General features: G+C 38.6%; 2 protein-coding genes across 2 annotated transcripts in view; one reads left to right on the top strand and one right to left on the bottom strand.

Annotated features, from left to right (window-relative positions):
• LOC118822939 overlaps positions 1-1085 on the bottom strand; it is a 47848-nt gene extending 46763 nt beyond the window's left edge. The window contains exon 1 of the mRNA XM_036592265.1: positions 981-1085. The gene's annotated coding sequence lies outside the window, so the exon portion shown is untranslated. The remainder of the gene's footprint in view (positions 1-980) is intronic.
• LOC118822940 (adhesion G protein-coupled receptor E3-like) lies at positions 1042-26255 on the top strand. The gene is made up of 19 exons (XM_036592266.1): positions 1042-1081; positions 2756-2796; positions 5384-5393; positions 7715-8029; positions 9994-10290; positions 11824-12117; positions 13761-13817; positions 15948-15979; positions 16085-16159; positions 16328-16511; positions 16603-16722; positions 17809-17984; positions 19049-19207; positions 20729-20929; positions 23288-23520; positions 24487-24553; positions 24827-24918; positions 25721-25883; positions 26163-26255. The coding sequence occupies exons 1-19, from the start codon at positions 1042-1044 to the stop codon at positions 26253-26255; spliced, it is 2649 nt and encodes an 882-aa protein (XP_036448159.1).
• The last annotated feature ends 1278 nt before the right edge of the window (positions 26256-27533 follow it).

Raw genomic sequence — 27533 nt, forward strand, 5'->3', positions numbered from 1 at the left:
ATGTAGTAATGTTTTAGGTCATTTCTTTAACGTTATATTTTAATATAATATAATATACAAACATGTTTTCCAAGCTGCACATCCCTCTGAGTTACGGGGGGGGGAGTTGAAGCCCATCCCAGCGGTTACCGGGCATTTTTTTTTTCTTAATCTGGTCTCTGTCTTGGCCACTCCTGGTCTCAGTCTTGACTCAGACTTGACTACTAAAAGTCTTGGTTTTGACTCAGACTCAATGTGTCCCAGCCTCAGTCTTGCCTCAGACTCAGACCTACTGGTCTTGACTACAACACTAATCACCAAGACTGAAGAGCTCTATAAACAGTCTTTTGTAGTTATCCATCAAGACCTATGAAGACACAACATTTAGTTATGCTCCTTTTCCAGGACACTGTTGTGCTTTCTCATTTCAACTTATTTGCTAAGTAATTGATTGTTGTTCTGTACAACAAACCAGCACTTAGTACGTACATCTAGTTTACATTGCAGACAGTGTGTAACCAGCTTCATGGAGGACTTGCTTAACTGAATCATAATTCTTAATAAAACAAAAAACACAAATGGGACAATACGATAGACCAAAACAACTTACTTTTTTGCCACCACTTGTCAGTGCTGTGGCACCACTAAAGGGACATTAACTGCACATAACCATTCCACAACCAATATAGAGTGCATAAATGTCTGTTACATAAGTCCCCCGTCCCAATTATATAGGTCCTCGTTTTACAACATTTACAACATTTACTCTAATACATAAAAAAACAGTAAACACTACATTCCTATCTTTACTCTAAGCACTAAAGATTAGTAAGATGCCCATACGGTAACAGTCCACATTATGAAACTACACGTCTTTCTCTTGCATTTCAGTGCCCCCCTACACTATGGCACCTCCAAAGAGACTTTCAGTGCACATAATTTTCAGTGATATATGCATAATACACATAAAGGTTTGTTACACAGTGCAATAACATACTCACTATTTTGCTCTCCAAATGTAATTTATGTTCCTCCATAATCCCAGAATACATCCTCTGCAGAATGAGTAGTGCTGAGAACGTCACTTCAGGTAAACTCAAAGGTCAGTCTGATGTAAGAACCTTATCAGTTTATAGCTGTGATTATTAACATAGGCTGCAATAAATGCTGTAAAAGTAACAGAGAGCAGCAGAGTCTACTGAAAATGGCCCTTAACAACAGTGTATCTTAAAATGCCAGGCTGAAGTAATAAGTGTATGGTGGTTGTTCGGTTCTGATTCTGCACTGACCTGACCCTAAAGACCAGGACTGGGTTTCCTAAAAGCATCTCCACAAAAAGATAATTCTTAAATGATAGATAGAGCATCACACTGAACAATGTAGCTCAGTAAAACTCAATAAAATTCTAAACGTGAAATGCTCCTGATACGTGTCGGTGGAGTGTCTGAGGCTGAGATTTAGTGTCCTTAGGTCCTCTAAGATGTTCCATCCACAGAAGACTGCAAGATCATTTGTCCCCAAATCTTTGGCCATGTACACATGAACTGTGCCTGTATGAAGAATGAAGCTTTGAACTGCTGCCACCTACTGTTTCTTTCTCATTCAGAGAAAAGATTTTGTAGGAGATTATCATCATCAGTGGTTTAAATCTACTGTATAAATTATAAAAATAACAAAAATTGTTAATATGAAAAATTAATTCAGAGAAAATGTTCAATGTGTTTTTATGCCTTATATACACATATTCAGTTATATGCAAACATTAAAATAAGTTAAACCATCTTCTACAGAGAACCTATGTAGATATATCTACAGGGAATCTCTATATATAGGCCGCTGTCACGCATCCCTCCGGCTCAGACTCTCTTATGAACTCCATTTCCCAGAACTTCCTGGGAGATAATGTGATTGTGGTGCCACCATCATAAACCACCAGCACTCATCCACGCCTGAATATTGATCTGTTTCACCTGTTCTCAGTATCATGTGATCATACCTAGTTGGGATATCAGTCCCAGGCTACTGCCATGGACTTTGGGTCGGGTGCAGCGTAGATAGGAATTCACTGCCCTCATTGACAGTGTCTCATCAATGTCATTGCTACATCGAGGTGTGTTCAAAGTTCATTGAAGAGTGGGCTAAAATTGACAGGAACTCTATCCTTAGTGGCTTATGTAATACTCACTTGACAAAAACTCTGCTACCATTAAGGTAATTCAATTCCTTACCAAGTGTTAGAGAACAAATGATGAGTGCAACTAATTTTTAGTCCAGGGAACTTATTGTGTACTACTAAACACTAAATAAGCTTGTGATAAGTGTGGTCGCCACTTTGGTGGTGTTGTGGTCAATAAGTTGTCTGGAGGCTCCCCATTCAACACTCTTGGACATCAGGGTCTCAATTCCACAGTGCTCTGAAGTTTATTGTGGTTTTGCACAGTATTTACACTCACGAGAAAAAATAAACAAAAAAAAACAAAGCTGTAACCAAATGACTCCACTGACTCAGTCAGCATCTGGCAGCCATTTGTCTCACACAGAACTAAAGCAATTCTGTTGCACTGGGTCTGAGGCTGCCAAACAGACCTTCCACAAACACATCCCCTCTGCACTGTCCCCCTTCCCTTTTAACCTGGTCACCCCTCCCACATTAACTCTGGGCTCAAACCATTATTCACAGTCTAGGGGTTTCTTCATATATACACGTGCACACTTAACTTTAAGAAATGATACTGCGAAGCTAGCTATATTTAACATTATATTTTCTTCTTTACAGGTACCAGCGACCTGGCTCCCACCTTGCCTGGATCCTCCCAGGTAAGTAGAAGCTTAAATTAATACAATTAAGTGCCTGCCATATTAAAAGTCACCATAGTATTTACTGAGGAAAGGTGAATAACCTAACATCATCACAAAGCTACACAGTATTAAATAAGCAACGCTGGTAGTGCACCTGAATTCAGAGCATGCCAAGATGCTTAATGTCTAGAGAAGAGTTTCAAAGAAAAAGACATAATGAGGTATATGTAGTGACACATTTCATATTCTAAGTTACAATGAATTCTGTCTCTGCCAACCTAACATTGAGAAATGTATCACTTAACTTCCTGCAACACTGGTTCACATCTTGCAACACCCTGCTGTCTTACCACTGTATCCTTTTAGTGACATTGCCATTTTTCTCTGTTAAATTGAGGTGGGAACAAGTCTTCACACTCAAGTCCTGAGTCAAGTGCCAAGTCAAGATAGTCTAATCTCAATTCAAGTCCTGAGTCAGTACAGGCAAGTCTCAAGTCAAGTCCCAAGTCAATAGTCCTAATCTTTGAGTCTTAAACAGGTCAGCCTGCATTCTTCAGCTAATTTAAGGCCATGAACACTGAATAAAGTTAACAGTACTATAGCATTTTAGTCACAGCACATTAGCTATGTATGGCTGTATATTAATATTTTTTATTTATACTTTCCAGCTTTTTTATTATTATAATATTATTATTATTATTATTATTATTATTATTATTATTATGGTACACAGATAACCATGACAGTCATACCGGTATACACGAAGAGTATTGCACTACATATGAAAAGAATTTTGCAAGTATTACTGAACTTAATTACATATATATATATATATATATATATATATATATGCGCATTGATGCTGCTGATGCTTCACTTGTTTCCAGCTTATGGAGCCAAACTTGAGCTCTAATGCTTGGCTTGTCTTCTGAAATAAAATAAGCCTAAGCACAGTAACAGATATCTGATGACATTGCTGTTCATTCAGTTTATGGCAGGAAGCAAATTCATTCATATGAAAAATAATCAACTGTGTAGAGTCCAGTCTGCAGACAGAGTCTCCATTTTTCTTCCACTTTGGATCTCAAGTCTTTCCGAGTCATGACACTCAAGTCTGAGTCAGAGTCTGAGTCAATGATGTTGAAGTCAAAGTTCAGTCCCAAGTCTTTCTCGACTTTCTCGAGATGAGTCTAAAGTCATCAGATTTGTGACTCGAGTCCAAGTCATGTGAGTCGAGTCCACACCTCTGTAATTTTGTGTGTAGTCTGGATGCAGTGCTGCTTGTCTGGAATTGGTGTCTGGTGGTATATACTGTTTGTTTTGACTCCTGATTGGGAAAGTGCTTCAGATATAAATTCCATGTATGATAAAACTGTTTCATATGACAAAAAACTTTGAACCTTGAACCTGTGCATTCTGACTATTTTTGATATTCAAGTGTCTTTTAGTTCATGAGCATATATCCAGTTAACTGCAAGAAAAAAATGAAAAAAACATTGGCCAAAAATAATAGATAAAAAATCAAAGCAAAATGTATTTATTTAGGTGTTTACAACAGGTGATGTCATAGAGCAGATTTACAGAAAATCTGGACCCAAGACGCAGTGACCATTGTCCAGGATGACAGTGGCAAGAAAAAAAAAACCCTAATAGCAAGAGGAAGAACACATGAGAGGAAGACTCAAAAGGTAAACCCATACTCTTCTGGTCTGCACCAGAGAGCAAAACAATACCATAAGTGCAATGTGAACAGAGAATGAGATTTTGCAATTAATGTACAGTATTGACTACTGAAAAGGAAAAAATTAAACCAGCCTGTCATTTGACAGAAGTATTTAGATTGACCAATGATAACCGATGGCTGCTGTTAGAGTAACAGCGAAAAATACATCAGACAACTTATACAGCTTGTGTTCGGATGACTCTAAGGATCTAATCTAATCATCAGAGGCTTTACATAAACTTGTGGATTTCATGGCAGATTAAGTGTTATCAATGCAAAAGAGGTACATACTGAACCAAATAGTAAGAAATTCTCAAAAAGTCATGTAAAATTTTTCCCTTGTGGTCTCAGACTTTTGGACATATACCAAATTAAAATGCCTTTTGGAAGGTACTCTTCAACTAGACATTTCTCAATTTGACAAAATTATAACATGCTGGCAATGGGGTAAAAAAAATCGATTTATTCTTAAAAGTATTCAAATGCTATTTTTGTACGTTGGTCAGTATAGATGGTCCAGTGAAGCATTTTGATGATCAAAATCTCCTTTTCTGGAGCCTCTCAGCAGAAAGAGAAGCAGAAGTTTTCTCAGGATGTGGTCAGTGAGCTGAAGAGTAAAAGCGCCTGTGTCACTTTTCACACTCTCGGAGTGGACACTGCTGGAGCAGAGAGAGAGAGAGAGAGAGAGAAAGAAAGAAAGAAAGAAAGAGAGAGAGAGAGAGAGAGAGAGAGAGAGAGAGAGAGAGAGAGAGAGAGCGCGAGATAGAGAGAGAGACAGACAGAGAGAGAGATAGACAGAGATAGAGAGAGAGAGAGGTGAACAGTTCTGTTCTCTCAGTAAAGATGTGGCTCTGTGTGTTTCTGCTCTACTCTGTGCTGCAGGAATCTTCAGGTGAGTCTACACGACTGTGTGAGTTACTCTTCATTTATAAAAATCGATAAAATCGGTTCCGGTCCAAATAATCTGATTCAAAGCCATTCTAAAATACAGTATACATGAATTAAAGTATGGGCTATATGATTCACTGTAAGACAGCAAAAGTCTAAAGAATGTCGCTTCAATGGCTTAAACACAAAATGTTCATGTTTCAGTTAGAAGTGCATCAAACCCGGGCTGAATCCCAAATGGCTGTGTACTCCCTAAATAGTGTGCTATGTAAGTTTTGAAATTCCACAGCGATACAGTGCACTTTTTGTTGAGTATCACAGCGGTAATTTGCTGACCAAAAAGTACTTACAAAGAGAACAATTTTGCATTAAAAGTTGTATTATTTGTTCGTTGTTTTACAACAATAATTAAAAACTGCTTGAAATGACTGCAATATACAGTAATGGGTGACCGAGTGTTCTTCTCCTCATTCAGCAGTACTTGGTTGCTTGACAACAATACTGTACTCTAAAGTAATTACATTTCATAGCTGAATACTTGTTTATATCGATTATTACTAATAAAAACTTACATTATTTACTGAAAAATTTAGTATTTTATCAGTTTTTATGTTGTCCATCATTTTATAAAAGTAATAAACCACTCGAGTTTCATTACTGCGATTTTATCATGGAGAAGGGCTTTTACTCTGCATTGCGTCATGCCTAAGAACACGCTTCCCCAAGATAACATCGCACTAACACAGGGCCTTTTGTTGCTTAGTGCTTAACTTTCTCACTCCTTTACTATGGTGAACTGTAGACAGTAAACTGTGAGCAGTGAAATGTAGAAAAGTTCAGGTTCTAGATATGTTGTTATTATCATGTCTTTATTGGCTCTTTCTCCTCTCTGTCTGATCTCCTTTTCTAAGGATTGACTGTGTTCTTGTCTGAAACTGATCAAAGCTGGTTCTTTAAATGTTCCGTTCAGTGCTGCTTTATATTTATACAGGCTCCAGTTCTGGCCTCTCTTATAGATCTCAAAAGACTCTCAAGTCACTGAAACGGTTAAACAGAAGCTCAACACTGGGCAACATGTTGATCCAGTTTTGTCGATACTGGCTGGAGTGCAGTGAGAAGTCAGGAACCAATCCTGTGTTCTTCTGTGTTTTGTATCCTACATATTCATAAATATACTGACAAATAGAACATTTGTCTTATGTCTCACAGTATCTATGTCTGTGTATCCACACCTTAAACAAGTCTACTCTTCAAAATAATGATGAAATTAAAACAAAACGGTGAATTTGTTTCTGAATTGAACCTTAACAGTACAAAAAGTGCAATGCAATGCACACAAGTTTGCCTTTAAAGAAAGAAATGCAAATTCAAATCTTGAAAATGTTTTGGTGAGAATATAATAGAAGTTTTGCTTTTCATTTTGGCATGAATTCTGCACATCGCTATGGAAAAGTAATGTCCATGTGTGCTTTGCATTTCACAGTTTTCCATTGTAGTGATTTTGGTGGCACTTTATTTTGAGCAGCCGTTTTTATATGAAATAAACACTCGACAGACTTTCAGGAACATATTAACAACATATCAATGATGTGGCAGCAGTGAATACATTCAGTAGGTTATAAAGACTGACTGCATGAATAAAATGTGTTTATATTCTGTTAAATTCAGTTTATCATTTTATTTGGTGTCCAAGTTCATATCTGTAGATGTTTAACCTGAGAGGAACTGAATGTGTAACAGGTTTAATACAGACCATCTCAACATCCTCAACAAGCTGTTATACACACACTGCTGACACCATTCTGTACCTGGAGTTTAACTGGATTAAGTTTTGGTTAAGACTAGGGTTAGGATTAGGACCAGGATCAGGGTTAGGATTAGCTTTTGTGTTGAGGTTAAGGTCATGGTTAGGATAAGGGCCAGGATGTGGGTTGAGGTTAGGTTTTGGGTTGAGGTTAGGATTAGTAGGATTAGGGCCAGAGTGAGGGTTACGGCTATGTTTTGGGATGAGGTTAAGGTTCGAGCCAGGATCAATGTTAAGTTTTGTAAAAATATTTTTTAATCAATTTCTTTTTTTACATAGTCAAGCATCAATAAACACTTTGTTGCTAGTTTTCTAATAGCTTTCAAACTTTTTTTCCATGTGATATAATAATGTAATATAGAATAAAATGTGATTACACCAGATAACCGATATAATAGGTTCATGTCCAGCTGATATTAACAGAGGTCAAAGGTTACTGACAGAACTGTTTACTGTGTTGTTAGCTGGTGAAAGATGGTGATGTGTTGGTGATGTGTCTGTCTGTATTTGTGGGTCTGCAGGCTGCACCCTGCTGATTGACAGTGAGAGAACTTTCATCAGATCTCCAGGAGAGTCTGTTCTGCTGCCCTGCCCCTGTCCTGCAGAGCAGATCAACCCTGATAGAGACACATGGAGATTCTCAGAGACAGAGACTGGAGATCAGACTGCAGTGTGTAATGACAGAGAATCCTGCAGAGGCAGAATTTGGATATTCGACCAAACACATTCCAGAAATTTCTCTCTCCTCATCTCAGATCTGACTAAAGAGGATGCTGGATTCTACACCTGCAGAGCTGATGAGGGAGACATGCCACATATCATGCTACAGGTCAAAGGTCAGCCAGTCAAATCATTATACAGTTTAATTTTTATTGATCACACTGCACCAGTGTAACTGACTCAGCACCAAATCTGTTTCCAGAAGCTTCTCTCTGTAAGACTGAAGAGAACAGTAACAGTAACTGTGGAATACAATGGCAGTCAGACTGCATGATTTGGACAATAATGTATAAACTGGACAATTTAGTAGGGAAATCTCAGAAAATCTTCACACAGAAATTATAACATTTGACAAGGTATGCCCAAAATTTAACCTGACTATAGATGTCCATTTCAGAAAAAAACGACAGTAGCAATATGTAATCGGTTAGAAGAACTCGGAAGCTCGGGTTACAAACAATCTTTGAGGCTTTAATGCAAAAGAGACAAAACTAAGCGATCAAAAACCAAGAGATACACACAGAATAGTTAAAGCACAATTCAGTAAAAAGCAGTAAACTAAGCAAATGGCAAAGGCAAAAACAGAATCAGGTAAACATCTAATAAACAGAAAGGAGAAAGAAATGCTTGGTATATTCAGATAACTGAAGCAAGAAGCAAAGCAAACAAAACAGTTTAAATAAAGTTGAGAACAGGTGAGACAAATCGGTGTCGAAGTAGCAGGGAGGTGTGACAATATTACTACTAGTACTATTACTACTACTACTACTACTACTACTAATAATAATAATAACAACAACAATAATAATAATAATAATAATAACAACTGTAAAGATTATTTATACAACACTATTAGTTTAGCACCTGTATGTGTTGGTGTGTGTGTGTGTGTGTGCGCGCGCGTTCCGCTGTAAGTACACTGGCGCAATATGGCTGCCGCTTTACATTGGTTTTCTGTTAGCTTTGTATTGTTTGTTTTGATGTTTGCCTGAGAAGTTTGCCATCATATCCACTAAGATAGTGGCTGAGAGCGGTTTTCCAACTGTGGCTCGGGGGCTTGTTGGACTGGCTGTTTGGGTGACGCTGCAGCGCGGCTGCGGGGCTCTCTGGACTGGGGACCTGATCGACATGGCATCGCATGACCTGGCCTGGCTGCTTGGTTAATGCTGCACTACAGCTGTGAGGCTGCCTCGACCGGTAGTGTTCGGCTGCATGAGCAGCGCTACGCCGCAGCCATGAGGCCTCTCGGGTCGGCCGCTTGGGTAACGCTGCATTGCAGCTATGAGGCTGCCTGGACTGGTGGTGTTCGGCTGCAGGAAAATGCTACCCCTTTGTGGCGAAGAACATCTTCAGTCTTCGAGGCTTCGCAGTCCGGCCTTCTGTGTGATGCACCGTAGTTGCAGCATGAGACTTTCCCCCGCCACTAACGACTCTTTCTGGGCTAGCTAGCTGAGTGACTCTGTGCTGTGGTCACTGAAATTTCTTCCGCTAGCTGTGGGAACCGTGGAGTGTGTGTGTGTGTGTTCTGTGTCATGTATTGTTGATTATGTATTGATTGTAAAGCATCCTTGAGCATGGGAAAGGCGCTATATAAATAAAAGTGATGATGATGATGATGATGATGATGATGATAAACAGTTTTAATTGTAAAATTATTACATAGAAATCAGAAAATCAGAAGATAATCCCGCTTGATTTTTATTCTATTTCAAAATTTTAGCTTTGAATGAAATTGAATTGTGATTACCTGTTTTAAAGTACAATAACCTGTATATATTGTTCAACATAAATGGTGCCTTCACAGATGTGCAAGTCACTCATGCCACGTGCACTAATGCACCCCCATACTATCACAGATGCTAGCTTTTGAACTGTGCGCTGAACAACAAGCCGAATGGTCCCTCTCTTCTTTAGTCCAGAGGATACAGCATCCATGATTTCCGAAAAGAAATAACATTTCAAAGAATTGCACACTTTTTCACTTTGCCTCAGTCTATCTTTACTTCTCTGGGCCCAAGCTTATTAGAGTTTTAACTTGCATTTGTATGTTGTAGCACGACTTGTGCTACCCCGGGCTTAGGAGGGACACTGGAGGTAGGGTTCAGGGACTGGGCTGTGGGGCCAGGGGACTCTCATCCTGCCTCGTGGGCCTCTCATGGCCATCATCAGCGTGTCCTCTTTCTGCCAGCTGACATCCTCCTCTCGCCGTCACTCACATCCTTTGGCGGTGTTAGGGATTCACACGCTATCCGCTACTCACTCGCAGATCTCTCCCCGTCATCATCACTGGGCTTTGTCGTCGCTTGTAGTTCTGGCCCCACCTTCCAGCTTGCTCTCACAGCCACCATAGGGCCCAGGGGATGGGCGCATGCCATATGTGTGTTCACAGACATGGTGTTTAGTCCATACAGTACAAAATTGTATTCGTTTTTAATGCAGTGCTGCCTGAGGGCCTGAAGATCCATGTTGGTCTCCAGCCTTGTCCCTGGAATACAGAGATTTCCCCGGATTGTCTGAATCTTTTAATGATGTTATGTACCATAAATGATAAAATCCCCAAGTTCATTGCTCTTTTAAATTGAGAAACATTTGTCTTGAATTGCTGCACCTTTTGCCTGTGCAGTCTTTCACAGAGTGATGACCCCTCCCATCTTCACTTCTGAAAGACTGAGATGCTCTTTTTATACCCAATCATGTTACTGAACCTTTTGCCAATTAACTTAATTAGTTGTGAGTTCCACCAGATGTTAACATTACACACTTTACCAGTCTTTTGTTGCCCTCTCCCAACTTTTTTGAAACATGCTGCTGGCATCAAAATCAAAATGGGTATATATTTTTCAAAAAACAAAGTAATTTCTCAACTTCAACATTTGACATTTTGCACAGCATCCTAACTTTTTTGGAAATGAGGTTGTAAGAGGGGCACCAGACCAACAGGACAAAATAGGGTAGCACTTTATTTTATGGTAGTATTTAATTACTAAATATGTACTACTTACAAGTAATTGTCAGGTACAATGTGAGAAATGCAAGATATATTGCAGCTTCTGATACCAAGAATTTACATGGCAGTGGCAAGCATTACCAAAACTGCTTCAGGAAATACATGCCTAGAGAGAACCTTCCTCTCTAAAGGAGACAGCTCAACCTGGGGTCAGAGGTCTCAAGCCCATAGACATGAAACATCCACACCAAAGATAAGTTGCTGTAAATGGCTTCTTTTTAATCAGCGAGTAATACAAGAAACATTAAATTATATGTTTAATTAATGACTCTGTATATAGAGATTAAACCCAAGAAATGAACCCCAATAATTCCACAGTCACAAGAGTCACATCTCCCTTGGAATTCAGGGAGTTGGAGTTTTGGAGGTGGTATCAGTGGAGCCGGAGGGAGGTGTGACACTATATTACTACTACCACTACTAATACCACTACTACCAAAAGTACTACTATTACTACTACCACAACTAGTACTTCTAGTACTACTACTACTAATTACTAATAATAACAATAATGATTATATATATATATATATATATATATATATATATATATACACACAAACACACACACACACACACATATATAGTTTAGCACTTTACATAATTTTAGTTGTAAAATTGTTACACACAAACCAGAACATTTAAATGATAAAATATTATCCCATTTAAATAATTTTTATTCTATTTCAACATTACAGTGAATTTGAATGAAACTGAATTCGTGATTATCTGTTCTAAAAGCACTAATCAAACAAAATAATTGTTGACAGATTAATGGATTTGGTAGATTTAAAAGTTGAGCCTGGCCTTTTTCTGATTATATTCTCAATCTGAGAATATAAATGTCTTTTGTAAATGTATGAAGAATGACGGTCAGTTAAAGAGTGTGTGTTGTTGTTTTAGGCTGCGCTCTGTCAGAGAATAAACAGACTGTTCCAGTCAGTAGATCCTCAGGAGGGTCTGTTCTTCTGTCCTGCACCTGCACTGACCTGCAGGACAGAGCTGAGAGAGTTCAGTGGAGAACACCAAACCATGAAGATCTCCTTCAGCGCTACAGCGGTCGAGTTCAGACGTTTAACCAGAACTCTCCAGGAAATCTCTCTGTACTGATCTCAGACCTGACTGAAGAGGACGGAGGAACATATTCATGCTGGATAAACCAGAATCAGTACAGGAACTTCAGCCTCACTGTTAAAGGTAAACTGCTGAATTCTATCTCTTTCACATTCACACCTGATAGATAAAGTCTGAATATCTCTCAAACACTAAAACTAAAACAAATAGTCACAATGGAGCTTATTGTCAAGTGACAGCAACACAATAACAATACATAAACATAAGAAATTTTCAAATGATTTCTTAAAGTGGCATTTGTGTTTTTATCCAAGTGCTCTGTTGCTACAATACCCAGCATGCATTATGCAAATATGTCATACAAAGGTTGGGATCCCACTGTGAAAGAAATCCTCATTGGTCATGTACCAGCTAATAAAACGAATAGATACAACAGGACAAATGACTTTTGCTTTAGCAGGTACACTGTATTGCCAAAAGTATTCACTCACCCATCTAAATAATTGAATTCAGGTGTTCCAATCACTTCCATGGCCACAGGTGTATAAAACCAAGCACCTAGGCATGCAAACTGCTTATACAAACATTAGTGAAAGAATGGGTCGCTCTCAGGAGCTCAATGAGTTCCAGCGTGGTACTGTGATAGGATGCCACCTGTGCAACAAGTCCAGTCGTGAAATTTCCTCACTATGAAATATTCCACAGTCAACTGTCTGTGGTATTATAACAAAGTGGAAGTGACTGGGAACGACAGCAACTCCGCCACGAAGTGGTAGGCCACGTAAAATGACAGAGCGGGGTCAGCGGATGCTGAGGCGCATAGTGTGCAGAGGTCACCAACTTTCTGCAGAGTCAATCGCTACAGACCTCCAAACTTCATGTGGCCTTCAGATTTGCTCAAGAACAGCGTAGAGAGCTTCATGGAATGAGTTTCCATGGCCGAGCAGCTGCATCCAAGCTTTACATCACCAAGTGCAATGCAAAGCATAGAATGCAGCGGTGTAAAGCGCCGCCACTGGACTCTAGAGCAGTGGAGACGTGTTCTCTGGAGTGACAAATCATGCTTCTCCATCTGGCAATCCGATGGACAAGTCTGGGTTTGGCGGTTGCCAGGAGAACGGTGCTTGTCTGACTGCGTTGTGCCAAGTGTAAAGTTTGGTGGAGGGGGGATTATGGTGTGGGGTTGTTTTTCAGGAGTTGGGCTCCTTGGCCCCTTAGTTCCAGTGAAAGGAACTCTTAATGCTTCAGCAGACCAAGAGATTTTGGACAATTTTGCGCTCTCAACATTGTGACTGCGCACCTGTGCACAAAACAAGGTCCATAAAGACATGGATGAGCGAGTTTGGTGTGGAAGAACTTGACTGGCCTGCACAGGGTCCTGACCTCAACCCGACAGAACACCGTTGGGATGAATAAGAGCAGAGATTGCGAGCCAGGCCTTCTCATCCAACATCAGTGTCTGACCACACAAATGTGCTTCTGGAAAATGGCCAAAATTTCCATAAACACACTCTTAAACCTTGTGGAAAGCCTTGCCCAGAAGAGTTGAAGCTGTTATAGCTGCAAAGGGTGGCTGACATCATATTAAACCCTGGATTAAGAATGAGATGTCACTCAAGTTCATATGCGTGTGAAGGCAGACAAGCGAATACTTTTGGCAATATAGTGTACTTCAGGTTATTTCACAAGCTTTCATTGAAATAGTTGGGTTAGGCTACTAATACAAGAGAGAAGACCTAACAGACTACTTTTCCTAACTCCTGTAGGGATCCCTGAACAAACCTCAGCTGGGACAACAGCTTCTCCACCTTCTTCTACTCCCGGTAATTTGAATGCTTTTTTACCAGGGTTTAAAATTTCTTAGGGTGGTTAATGCAGAAGGTGAATACTGACATGATGACTGCTGACTACACAAGTTATAATGATGCTCTATTTAGTGATGTATTGCTTGATGAAAATGTATTGAAGTTTACTTGTGCTCCATTAAGAGTTACTTTTTCATTAACTATGGCCTGCAGTTTATATAGTTACATAAGTATTGGATAATGTTTTTGAATGACTAAAGCAAAAGTAAATTTATTCAGTGATTGCCTTGTTTCATGCAGTGCCTGGCCATTTTTTAAGGAAAACTGGAAATAAGACTAATAGCTATTAGTGGTAATGCAACTTAGGCTATTTAATTCAAAGATCATTCATTTTTTTATCTGTTGAATGTCAAAAATACCTACTACAACTTCAGCTATATATTTACATGGAAACTTTGACCTACATCTGCTTTCAGTTCATATGTATTTAGAGAGGTAAAAACACATTTAAACATGTAAAAAAGTAGCTTTAAATGTGCACCCACAGAACTTATCTTAGGGCATATTTGGGCACATGAGTACTGCCTAAGCTCCCTTAGTTCCATCCATCCATCCATCCATCCATCATCTAAACCGCTTATCCTTCTGGGTCGCGGTGGGGTGCTGGAGCCTATCCCAGCTGTCATTGGGCGGAAGGCAGGATACACCCTGGACAGGTCGCCAGTCCATCACAGGGCAGACAGACAGACATACACGTTCACACGCACACTCACACCTAGGGGCAATTTAGCACATCCAATCAGCCTGACTGCATGTTTTTGGACTGTGGGAGGAAACCGGAGTACCCGGAGGACACCCACGCAGACACGGGGAGAACATGCAAACTCCACACAGAAACGACCCTGGTCACCCGGCCGGGAATCGAACCCAGGCCATTCTTGCTGTGAGGCGACAGCGCTACCCACTGCGCCACCGTGCCACCCTGCTCCCTTAGTTCCTTCGCCAAAAAATGATGATGCAGATGAAGTCCCTTTTTGTCCATGTTGGCAAATTTAAGGTTGTACAAGAAAGTAAACCTTTTAGCTCTAGACACTTGAGGGCCATCTTCAAATAGGGTCCTTTGGAACTCAGTTTCACTAACCCCCCCCCAGCTATGATGTCCGTGTGTCAAAAAAAAGTTTCACAGGAACTTTTAAGCTCTCACCACATCAAGAATAGTAAACTCAGGGACATCTGATTAAGATTTAGTGTTAACAGTCATTAGTAGCATTCTGAGCTTCTGTTTCAACTCTTCTGTGCTACATACTGCCTCTGGTCAAACTACGTACAAAATTATTATTCTACTAATATTAATAGTAGTAGTAGTAATAGTTAGGAGGTAGTAATAGTTAGGAGACTTCAGTGTAGAGTGGGCAGCCAGTCCAAGGCAGGTGGCGGTGACTGGGTTGTGGGTAACTGGTCTGAAGTGGGTAGCCGGAGAGCTCTACAACCAATCATCCAGCAACCACAATGCAAAGATAATCTCAAGGCATCCCTATTTATTGCCCTTTGGGGGTGATGAAGTAATCACCCCACCCCTTTTACAAAATTCCATATCATCTTAGTCATCTAATACAATTCCCTTTTATTAGTTTTCACTTCAGCTATAGTTTATACTGTCATCCAACAATTCCCTTCCTTTCAACCATAACTTGTAGCTGCAATTTGTACAGTTTCTTTTTTGTGAGTTCATCCTCTTTTAGAGGTGATATTCCAAATGCATGCATAGCCTGTTTCCCAATGTTACCTTTTTTAGGAGATCTCCAAATGCTCAAGTTGGCCAAAATTTAGTTTATTGATTATTAATCAGGGAACGTTTTATTAAATCCTTCAATCAGTTTCTAGAGTGCTTCATAAATTAGGGGCATGTTTGATTTATTGTCCACCCCTAAGATGGTCAGAGGTCATTTGAAATGGACTGTAGTCATGACTAAGTAAATGCATTTCCTAAATAATGACAAAAGCCATGGTGTCAGATAATTTCACATCCTATTCATAAATCGTTTGAAGATTTACTCAGAGTTCTCCAGTTAAATGAAATTATGGTTTCTTGGTTATACCAGGATAATATTTTAAGTCCTATTCTTATAACCACCTTTCTCATTTCAGGTCTGATTATCAAGACTCTTGAAGCTTGCAAGGTCTGGAGACACGTTACTGTGAAGCATATTGACTTCTCCAAATCTCTTAATAGCCATAGCTAACTGTACAAAGTTCAAAGTGTAATATTACTTGCTTTTTCCTAGGCTAATGCCACCCTAGACTGTACAAACAACCTCTTGAGTCAGATTGACATCATAGATCAAGCGTTACCAAAGAAAGTAAGTAGTATTTTGGACCTAATAGGTCATTTAGAAGTAAACTATTACTCAAATGCTTCTGACTGGTTTCTCTAAATGCTGTTTTAACACTTTTATGACCTATATGTCTTAGCCAATAGCATTTGGCTTTCGTATATACACTTCAGCTTCTTTCTTATTGTTGAACAGGATGTGGAGGACACACTGAATTACCTTATCACTCAACAAAACAGTCTCATTACTGGAAAAACTAACCGAGATGGACTAGTTTTCTCTTTCAATAGAATGCTGAATGCCACTGAGAAACTGGTGTCTACTTTGGTGAAGACAGTAGAGACCAACTCTTCTGTTAGCATCTCCCTTAAAAATATAGGTAACCACATAGGCATGCATTGTATTGTGCTGCTCATCAACACACATATTTGTATATGAACCCACTTACCTGCATTATGTTTCTTTGTTAGAGGTTCGTGTTTTTGTAGTTGGACAAAATTCATCCTTGAAGGAAATGCTTCAGCTTCACACACCACATGCTAAAATGGACATTGATCTGAATGGGATTTCTAGAAAGAAAATGAATCAAGGTATGATCAGTGTTAGTGACATTGGTACCAACCTGTATTATTGTCTTCCTCTTAGGTACAGTGCTGCTTGAAAGTTTGTGAACCCTTTTTAATTATGTGAATTTTGGGATAAAAGTGACCTACAATGTGATTACATCTTCAGTTTACTCATAACAATAGGAAAAGAGAACTGAAATAAATAACGCTGCTGTTAGAACAAAACCTTGCATCTCCAAAACAGTAACTTTACAGGAGAAGGAAAAACCTACTCAATGGCAACAGACATTTTTTCAAGTCTTTTTGGGACATTTCTTTTGGTCCATTCATCATGAAATTTACACACAATGTAAAGGACAATAGACAAATTATGTCAAAAACTGAAAAATGACAAAAATGGAGATACAAGGTTTTGTTCCGACAGCAGCGATAAGTAAGTTTTGGGTTTTTCATTCATTTACTGAACAAAGTGATCTATATTACTTTGGTTGGTTGGCATAAGTATGATAATCGCAAGAGGTATCACTTTGGTAAAGGGAATACTTAGGACCGTGGCGGCAGTATCATGGACTGGGGCTGTTCTGCTGCTATTGGACTGTGACAGCTTGCCATCATTTGATTTGTGTCAAGACATTCTACAGGAGAATGTTTGGGCATCCATCCATGAACTGAGTCCTGCAGAATGACAATAACCCTAAAAACACCAGTTAATCAAGAAAGAATGGTCAAAGCAGAAGACAATTCATTGCTACCCAAGGTGGTCACAACTGTTACTGAAAACAGAGGATCACTTATATTTGCCAACAGACATTAAATGTTAGATCACTTTGCTCAAGAAATGAATGAAAAACTATATAATGGTTTGTGTTATTTGTTATCTGTTGTTGTGACAAATGAAAATCTGATCACACTAGAAACTAAAAATCCAATAATTAAAATTAATAACATGCAGCAGTCTGAGAATTTATACATAAAGGTCTTGCATGGTTACTAGTGGCCACACTTTTTCCATATATTGTAACTGCAGTTTTAGAAATGCCTAAAAAAAGATGCAACGAAAGAAAACATGTCATTGTATAGTGATTGTATGGTATTTAATCTGTGTTTTAGGGCACGCTGCTGTAGCCTTCATGAGCTACACCAACATGTTGAATTCCAGCCTGTTCAGTGCCAATACATCCAACACAACAAAACGCATCATGTCTGCTGTGGTTTCAGCCACGCTCCCAAAAACCAACAACAGAAGCCTCGACAAACCAGTCAATTTCACCCTGAAGCATCTTGAAGTGAGTTATTCCTTTCTATTTAGATGAACTGACAGCATCTGATTATAGTTCTGAACACGCTTATTTGGACCTATGCATTAATGGTTCTCTTCTGAAATAGTAAAAACATACAAAATGGTTCTCTTTTTTCACTTCACGTCAGTAACTATAAACTGAATATCTTGTTTAGAGAACAAAACTATGCATTCAGTTCTATTTTCATGCAAATGTTTACAGGATATCAAACAACATCTGTGAAAACATTTTTATTATACAGTCATATGCAAAAATTTGAGCGCCTCCATTTTTATTTAAGAAAAAAAAAATAATAACACACTCTCTACTGAGAACACAGTTTATTTGCTGAACTTGAAATGTAATAATGTAAAACAATATAAAATGTGACCTGTATTTAACACTTTTTTTTCATTTTTTGGTTTCAATATGTTAAACTCAGCAAATAAGTTGAAATTGCACAGTCAAATTTGCAGAAAAATGTCACATTTAAATGTGTTCTCTGTAGAAGATGAGTTAACTTACCTTAAAAGAATAAACAAAACAGGTGCCAGGTCTGTACACAGCATGTGAGCAGGACGCATCCTTTTTTGTGGCTGAAACTGGTGCAAAAGGCTCAGTGTATCTTGCCCAAAGTTTAGCACAGCAAAGCTCCAAACCTATCAGCTTACACTAAGCAAAAGACATAAGTAGTATAAAAAGTGATGGCAAATGTATTTTTTTTTCTTTTTTTTTGATGGTTTTATAAAATCTAAGATCCAGTAAGTTTGGAGCTGCATTTTAATCTCACCCAAATGATGGCTTTAATGGTTTGTATGTTGCATTTTAGACTAGAAATCCATATTATGCCAAGAAATATGATACAATTCAAAAACAAATAATGTTATGAAAAGATGGGTTAATCATCTAAGCAGTCACAGTGGTTTAAACAACCAGTTGTGCTTTCTGCTTGCTTGATAACATTTTTACATTTAAACTGATTTCATATATTTTTTAGCATTTTTAACATATACATTTTTAAAAAATTGATGTTATTTTTTATCATGTTTTTCCCTTTGTCTCTTGTTCAGGAGTTGAATCCCAATTATGTACATTCCTGTGTGTACTGGAATGAAACTGATTGGGTCACAGATGGCTGTGCACGTATAAAGACCAACAGCAGCCATACTGTGTGCTCCAGTACTCACCTATCAACTTTCGCTCTTATCATGCAGATCAACCCACGTCAGGTAATCAGAGAAGATTTACTCTGGATATGGACCATAAATCTTACCAAAACATCAAGTTTACAACAAGATAGTGTATATGGTCATGTGACAACACAGAGAACACCGCCCTAATCAGATTCCCCTACTCCAGTGAAAAATGTCCCAGCTCACCACCTAGTCAAACACTGCTACCACAGTGAAAAGCTTCCTGGTCTAATAACAAATCATAATGTGTGTGTGTGTGTGTGTATATATATATATATATATATATATATATATATATATATATATATATATATATATATTATATAAGAGAGAGAGAGAGAGAGAGAGAGAGAGAGAGAGTCAGTTATATATAATGTACATTACTTTGAACCTATGTTGGTAGTATGTGCAAGTATCTATGTTACTGTGTAAATTGTAGAACTCAGGTATGGATATCTACACCGATAAGGCATAACATTATGACCACCTCCTTATTTCTATGCTCATTTTCCATTTTATCAGCTCCACTTACTATATAGGTGCACTTTGTAGTTCTACAGTTACAGACTGTAGTCCATCTGTTTCTCTGCATACTTTGTTAGCCTCCTTTCACCCTGTTCTTCAGTGGTCAGGACCCCCATGGACCCTCACAGAGCAGGTACTATTTGGGTGGTAGATCATTCCTAGCACTACAGTAACACTGATGTGGTGGTGGTGGTGTGTTCGTGTGTGTTGAGTTGGTCTGTGTGGATCAGACACAGCAGTGCCTCAGTGTCGCTGCTGGACTGAGAATAGTCCACCAACCAAAAATATCAAGCCAACAGCGTCCTGTGCGTCCTGTGACCATTGCGTCCTGTGACCACAGCATCCTGTGCGTCCTGTGACCGCTGATGGAGGACTAGACGATGACCAAACTGTGCAGCAGCAGATGAGCTATCATCTCTGACTTTGCATCTACAAGGTGGACCGACAAGGTAGGAGTATCTAATTGTGGACATTGAGTGGACACAGTGTTTAAAAACTCCAGCAGCACTGCTGTGTCTGATCCACTCGTACCAGCACAACACACACTAACACACCACCACCACCACATCAGTGTTACTGCAATGCTGAGAATGATCTACCACCCAAATAGTACCTGCTCTGTGAGGGTCCGTGGGGGTCCTGACCACTGAAGAACAGGGTAAAAGGGGGCTAACAAAGTATGCAGAGAAACAGATGGACTACAGTCTGTAACTGTAGAACTACAAAGTGCACCTATATAGTAAGTGGAGCTGATAAAATGGACAATGAGCATAGAAACAAGGTCATAATGTTATGCCTGATAGGTGTATGTTACTATAAAAGTGTGGTAGAACTCAGGTATGGATATCTATGTTACTTTATAAGAATAAGTGTATCCATATCTGATAACTCAAGTGCAGAAAGCTGTCTTACTATATAATTGTTTTAGAACTAAGGCATGCATGTCTGACACTCTATAAGTCTGAGAAAAGCTATCTTTTGTAAGTTTTTGCTTAATTGGACTATAGATTTCCTATTGAATAGGAATTTCAGAGTGAACATCGCTTTAAAGTGATCAACATGGTGGTCGTGTCATTTGGGCTGGTGTTCCTGGGATTGGCTCTGTTGACTTTTGCCCTCTGTCGGAAGAACCCGAGAGTGATCAACGCGGCTCGAATCAACCTGTGTATAAGCCTGTTATTGGGCCACCTTCTCTTCCTGCTCACACAAACATTAGTGAAGAAAAAATACCAGGTGAGCGTCGTTACCTACACACACCCTCCACAGGAAATTATTGCATATTTGTAGCTTCATTGGGTGAATATCTATGAACTACAGACCATGTAAGGGTTATTATTTTTACAGATACTCACATCTAGTCATGAAATCTGTTTATAAATGATTTTTTCCAAATATTTGGTTAGGTTCCATTTTATTTTCCCAGTATAGGTTACGTGTAGAGTTGAGGTTACGGACAGGGTTTACAGTGAATGTTAAGAATAGGTTTGAGTTTTGAGTCGGAGTGAGTGTTAAGGTCAGTGCTATGTTTAGAATGAGTGTTAGGGTAAGTTTAGGTTTTGGGTATAGGTTAAGGTTAAAGGAAAGGTTAGGGCCCAGACGCTCCAATCTAATGTCAAAGAACTTTTCCTTTCATCATCTCACCAATGCCTCTTGCTTCCCTGTGAAAGCTTGCACTTTTGCACACAACCCCAAACTACTACTGATGGTAGACATGCAGACTTAATGCACCCATATAAAAGAATAAAGCTGAACAGCAGAAGGTGACAATAGTTTGTATTTTAAATTGAAGAATTAAAAATGGCTTGCAAAGGCCTGGGATGACCAGCCCAGCAGATGACCATGGGCTAATAAGCTTCCCCACGAGAGTTAGGCTTTAGGTTTTAACATTTATGATGGATACAATGTAAAAATGCAACACAGGAATAAAGCATATGATTTGAAAGTCTAACAAGCTTAAATTGTCTGTGTTTAAGCTAAACTTAGTGATGAAATGAAATACAGTACTGTATGTGTAATGCTAACCTAACATAGACGAACTTGTTAGCGAATGCCTTTACAAAAACATTACATATTCCACATGTGAAGTGTCTGAAAAATACATGATCATGCAAACACTTAACATGTGAATAATGTGATCACATGATTTTCAGATAAGCATCTTTTCATATATGATGAACTGTTTTTTTTTTTCACAAATACATACATACTATAAAACATTTGACTTTGAAAGAAATGTATTTTTTATGCAAAACACAGTTTCAGTTATTACAAAAAGATGAAAGAGAATAGAAATTATATACATTAAACAGTGAAATAAAATGCATTGCTGTTCCAAGAATTGACTTAGTATCCTACACTTTATCTGAAGTGATTTATCAACCTGAGCTCCTCAAGAGCTCTCGTGTCTGGGTTTGTTCACAGACAACAAAATATTTTAATAAATTTAACAATCTCAAAATTTGCAATCTCAATAGACAAACACTGACAGTAGAGGCTCGCACTGATGAGCTTAGTGACTTGAAACATGGCACTGTCACAGGATGCCACCTCTGCCACAAGTAAGTTTGTGAAATTTCCTGTTAGACTTGCCTCTTCAACAACAGCAACAACAGCTCAGCCACGAAGTGGTAGACCACGCAAACTGACAGAGTGGGGCTGCTGAGTGCTGAAACCCACAGTGCCCATACTCTGTTGAATCACTCACTAAAGAGTTCCAAATAGCCTCTGGAAGCAACATCAGCAAAAGAACTGCACAGAGTCAAGGGTCGTGGGGGAGTGGGGTAAAGCACACAGCCACTGAAGCAGTGGAAACATATTCTGTAAAGTGATGAATTACGCTTCTCTATTGGTCAGTCTGATAAACGAGGCTGGGTTTGGCGAATGCCAAGAGAACATTATCTGTCTGACCGCTGTAAAGTTTGGTGGAGGAGGGATGATGATATGGGGTTGTTTTTCAGGGGTTGGTCTAGAACCCTTAGTTCCAGTGAAGGGAAATCTTAATGCTTCAGCACCAAAACATTTTGGACTATTGTATGCTTCCAACTTTGTGGGAACCGTTTGGCAAAGAGCCTTGTCTGTTCCAGCATGACTGAGCCCCAGTGCACAAAGCAAGGTCCATAAAGTCATGGCTGGGTGAGTTTGGTGTGGAAGAACTTGAATGGATGAAAACTTGAAAGAGCCCTGACCTCAACCCCATCCAACACCTTTGACCCTCTTGTCACTTCATAAATGCTCTACTGGATGAACGGACAAAAATTCCCCACAGACACTCTCCAAAATCTTGTAGAAAGCTTCCCAGAAGAGTGGAAGCTGTTACAGCTGCAAAGGGGGGCCAACTCCATATTAAGGCAAATGGAGTTAGAATGGAATGTCATTAAAGCTTCTGTAGGAGTAATGTGTAGGTGTCCCCATACTTTTGTCCATATAGTGTATATAGTACAATAAGAACAAGGAAATATCAACAAATAATTTCTAGTTCACCATCAAAATTAAGGAAACAGTAATAAGTTGTATATTGTAATAATATAGTGTAAAGTTGCAGGAAACTGCAGCACTAATAATATTTCTGTATTTAATTCACTCTTTCTGCAGTTGGTGTGTGCAGTGCTGGCAGGCATTGTGCACTTCCTCTTCCTCTCTGCTTTTGTGTGGATGTTCATTGAGGCACTGATGCTCTTCCTCGCTATAAAGAACCTATCACGTCCTAAATCAAAGCATAAGGAGGTGCTTAACTGGAAGCTTTTAACTTCTGTGGGGTATATGGTGGCTTTGGTTGTGGTGGGCGTGTCTGCTGGAGTGGTACCTGACGGATACAGCAGTGAAGAGTGAGTGTGGAGAATAATACAAATTTAATGTCTTCAGATTTATTTTCATTAGGCGTTGTGAGATGAAGTTTGGTGGTTACACTTCAATAATCAGCAGCACTATAAAAAGTACAGAGAAATTCTAGTTGAAATTCTACTTTTAAGTACTTGAGTATGAGTACTTTATCAAAGTCTTACTCAGTTAAGGGTGGACGTGTGGAGCCAAGAATACACTTCAGCGAAAGTAAAAAAATAACTGCATTTAAACATACTCGGCTATGTAAAAACACATAGCAGAAGGATTCAAAGTTTTCTTTTTGGTGGTGTGTGATGTCAACTTCCTTCTTTGATCTCACCCTCACTTCTCCTTAAGCATGGAGGGTGAGAAACGTTTAAGAGATTTTTTTTATATACTTACACTGGAGAACAACTAGAGAAATGCAAAGCCTTGAAACAGATACCAAGATTACCGGCTGAGACAGAGCAGCCTGAACATAGCAGCGTGAACTCAAGACTGAGCGGCAAGCAGCATGTGATCACCCCTTAAATAGGGTGCCCACAGCTGCTGCTGCTCAGCCCTAATTACTTATTCTTGGCTCTCCTGCCCCTCCTAGTGGCCGAAAGTGGCCTAGCCGGACATTACAGATGTGGTGTAGTGGTGACTAATTGTTGGTACTGGTCCTCACACAAAGACAATTATCATAGTTGTTTTGTTTTACACTGAATATGAATTTGCTTGAATGTTTTACCAAAGCAATACATCCAAATGTACACAAATTTGTCAGAGAAAAGGAGAAAAATCTCCTGATCTGAGTTTTGTCATGAGTACTTTGAATGTCTAAATGAAAACAAAAGGAGTAAAAACATCCTTTTGGAAATATAACTGAGCAAAAAGTACAAGCAATTAACTTCTATAATATTTAAGCAAAGTAAAAATCTCCCCATTACAACTAGTCAAGTATTGATCAACCCCTTTGCTCTCTTTAGATGCTGGCTTACGACAAGCAAAGGTTTCAACTGGAGTTTTCTGGGCCCTGTTTTTTTCATCCTTGCAGTAAGTACACATGGAACCACCCATTACAGTCACAGTTAACCCCTTAAATGCCAGGTTTATTACATACTAATGCTTATTATTCAGTAACTAAAGTGACTTCAATGCAAACTGGTTGAACTATTCTTAGGTTATAAAAGTGTATAGTAAAACCTTGGGCCCATGGGTGGGCATTGAAGGGGTCAAATCAGCGAACACTGTGTTCTCAAATTACTAACAAATTAGCTGTTGAAACAGTTAAACCTAAGCATAACCTAGTTTTCTTTACATTTACAGTCCAACATGATCCTTTTCAGTTTGATTGCTATCAGTCTGCGATCTTCTCTGGCTCGCCTGAACAGTCAAGTTTCACAGATAAAACAAACCAGGTAACACAAGCCGTACATCTTAAATTATGTTATGGTCTTTTTTGGTCTATTAAATAAGCATTTAGATTTTTTTTTTTTTTTTATATATAAATAGTATGTAAGATTATTATTATTATTATTATGAAGTCTGACGTTACAGGCAGATGTCAATCTGAATTATGAACTGATGAAATGTATCTATTTCTGATGGTATATGCTATATATTATTACATTTCAATAAAGCATTATTAACATACTATAGCTTATAATTTGAGATTTGATCTAAAATACCTTTGACTCTATAAAAACGAATTCTGTCCCATATGATATTTGATAACTCTGACTGCAAGATTACACTTAAACAGTAAGAATTCCAAGTCTAAAAAACATAGACATGGCAATTTCATTTACTGTATTTTCTCATGGTACAGAGTTAATAATTGTTATGTTATTAATTGTTGAGTTATTTATGTCATTATCACAACATTGCAAACACTGGTTCCCCAGGGATAAAGACATCATTTTCTTAAGATCTTGTGAAGAAATGTGACTTTATTTAATTAATTCCAGTTAGTAATGAATTTCCAGTTAATTACCAACTACTGCCTTGATAAGTCTTAATATCATTATAAAGGCATTATAATGCGAACCTAAACTGAAATGTTACCATAAAGTTTTGCAATTTTTAGATACTTAGTCAATCAAACTTTTGGACCATATTCCAAAACAAATAGAAAGAAAAAAAAAAGAAAACCCTAAACTTCTACTCCAAACAGACACAAACATCAGCAGAATGTCCATCCTCTCTTTTTTCTCTTTGTAGGACTATTTTCTTTAAAACCATGGCCCAGTTTGTCATCTTCGGTTGCCCCTGGATACTGGGTGTCTTCACGGCCAACAGTGAGGCGCTAGAGATTATCTTCTTGATCCTCAACTCTCAGCAGGGCACTTTCATCTTTATCGTCCACTGTGTCCTCAGTAAAGAGGTTAGCCATCACCGCACTACCCACCATACTGAAACCAGACAAAACTGTATGACGTTTATCATGACATCTGTGACAACGTTCAAGACATGCAGTCTAATATTATTATAGCACATATGGGCACATATTAGCCTCATGGGTTCTGCACAGTTGTGTCTTTTGTGTAGTTCAGGATCTCTTGTAGTCAAGCATGGACAATCCTGCAGGAAGACCAATGCTTATTTGATCTAATTTTGTCCTGATTGTACTTGCATTCTGACACTGTTTGATGTTTCTTTTCAGGTAAGGCAAAAATACAGGAAGTTGCTGTGTGGTAGCTGTGTGACTACATACTACGTAACTTCTGTCACTGAAGTCCAAACCACACAAGGATGAAATCCAAATCTACATGCCTGTTGAAATCATAGCTATGATAATAACATTCTGGTGTTCAGTAGGTTAAAGACTGAAGTAACTCTTACTTCTCAAAAAAATTACTTTCTCAAAAAAATTAACTTCTTATGCAAATGTTATGTGAAAAAGCATTATATGCAAGAGTTCTTTCTTTTCCATAGGCCCCGAGGACTTGTTTATGTGGTGTTGCAACAACAAATACAGCATTTTCATTTATTATTCTGTTGGTTATTTTTGTTTTCTTGAATGAAAATGGTGTTATTTGTTTAGGATGAAAATCCCAGTCTATCACTGTTATTCTGTTAGTAAATGATGAATGATATTGCACTGTATAAATGATATTTTTTCTTGTGTGGTAATGAAATAACATTAATTTGCTGCATGCATAGCTCACTTTTCACCTTTAATACACACCATACAGCTTACAAATATACAACCCACAAATATACAAGTTGGGACGCTGTGTAAAATGTAAATAAATGCAAATAAAAACAAAATGCAATGATTTGCAAATCTCATAAACCCATATTTTATTCACAACAGAACATAGAACACATATCAGATGTTGAAAGTGGGACATTTTTCCCCTTTCATGAAAAACATTAACTCATTTAGAGCTTGAACCTCTGCCCATCTTTGAGTCTGAGACACTCTGCCTCTCTAAAATGCTCTTTTTATACTCAGTCATGTGAGTTAATTGCAAATTGATCCTCCAGCTGTTTTTTTATTAGTACGACTTACTTTTCCAGCTTTTTGTTGTCCCTGCCCAACTTTTTTGCAATGTGTTGCTGTCATCAAGTTCTAAATAAGTTAATGTTTCTCATGAAATGGTAAAATGTCTCACTTTCAACATGGCAGCAGGTAGCTTTTATTTTATACAACAATTTTTCAATGCATAATGGGCATTACTGGGCATTTCAAGCAAATGTTCAAGACACAGTTTACCAGATTGTTGTTCCTGTGTCTCGGGATTTAGTACTGAGTGTTTCTCATGACCATCCTTGTTCAGGATATTTGGGAATCACTATGACATATTCATATCTCCTAAAACATTTCTTTTGGCCTGCTCTGTGAAAATTTGGTAAATTGTGAAGTTTGGTCCGTACAAAAGCATCAGATATAACCTATGTAGTTCTATCAAAGAACCCAAGAGACAAGACATATTGAAGCTGGAAGGATACTACACCGCTGTGGACTCCTGCCACTTGTGGCAAGGCCTCCAACACATCCCAAATTTCCAGCAGAGGAGGAAGAGTGTCA

This window comes from Colossoma macropomum, unplaced genomic scaffold (assembly GCF_904425465.1).
Source record: "Colossoma macropomum unplaced genomic scaffold, Colossoma_macropomum, whole genome shotgun sequence".
NCBI lineage: Eukaryota > Metazoa > Chordata > Actinopteri > Characiformes > Serrasalmidae > Colossoma > Colossoma macropomum.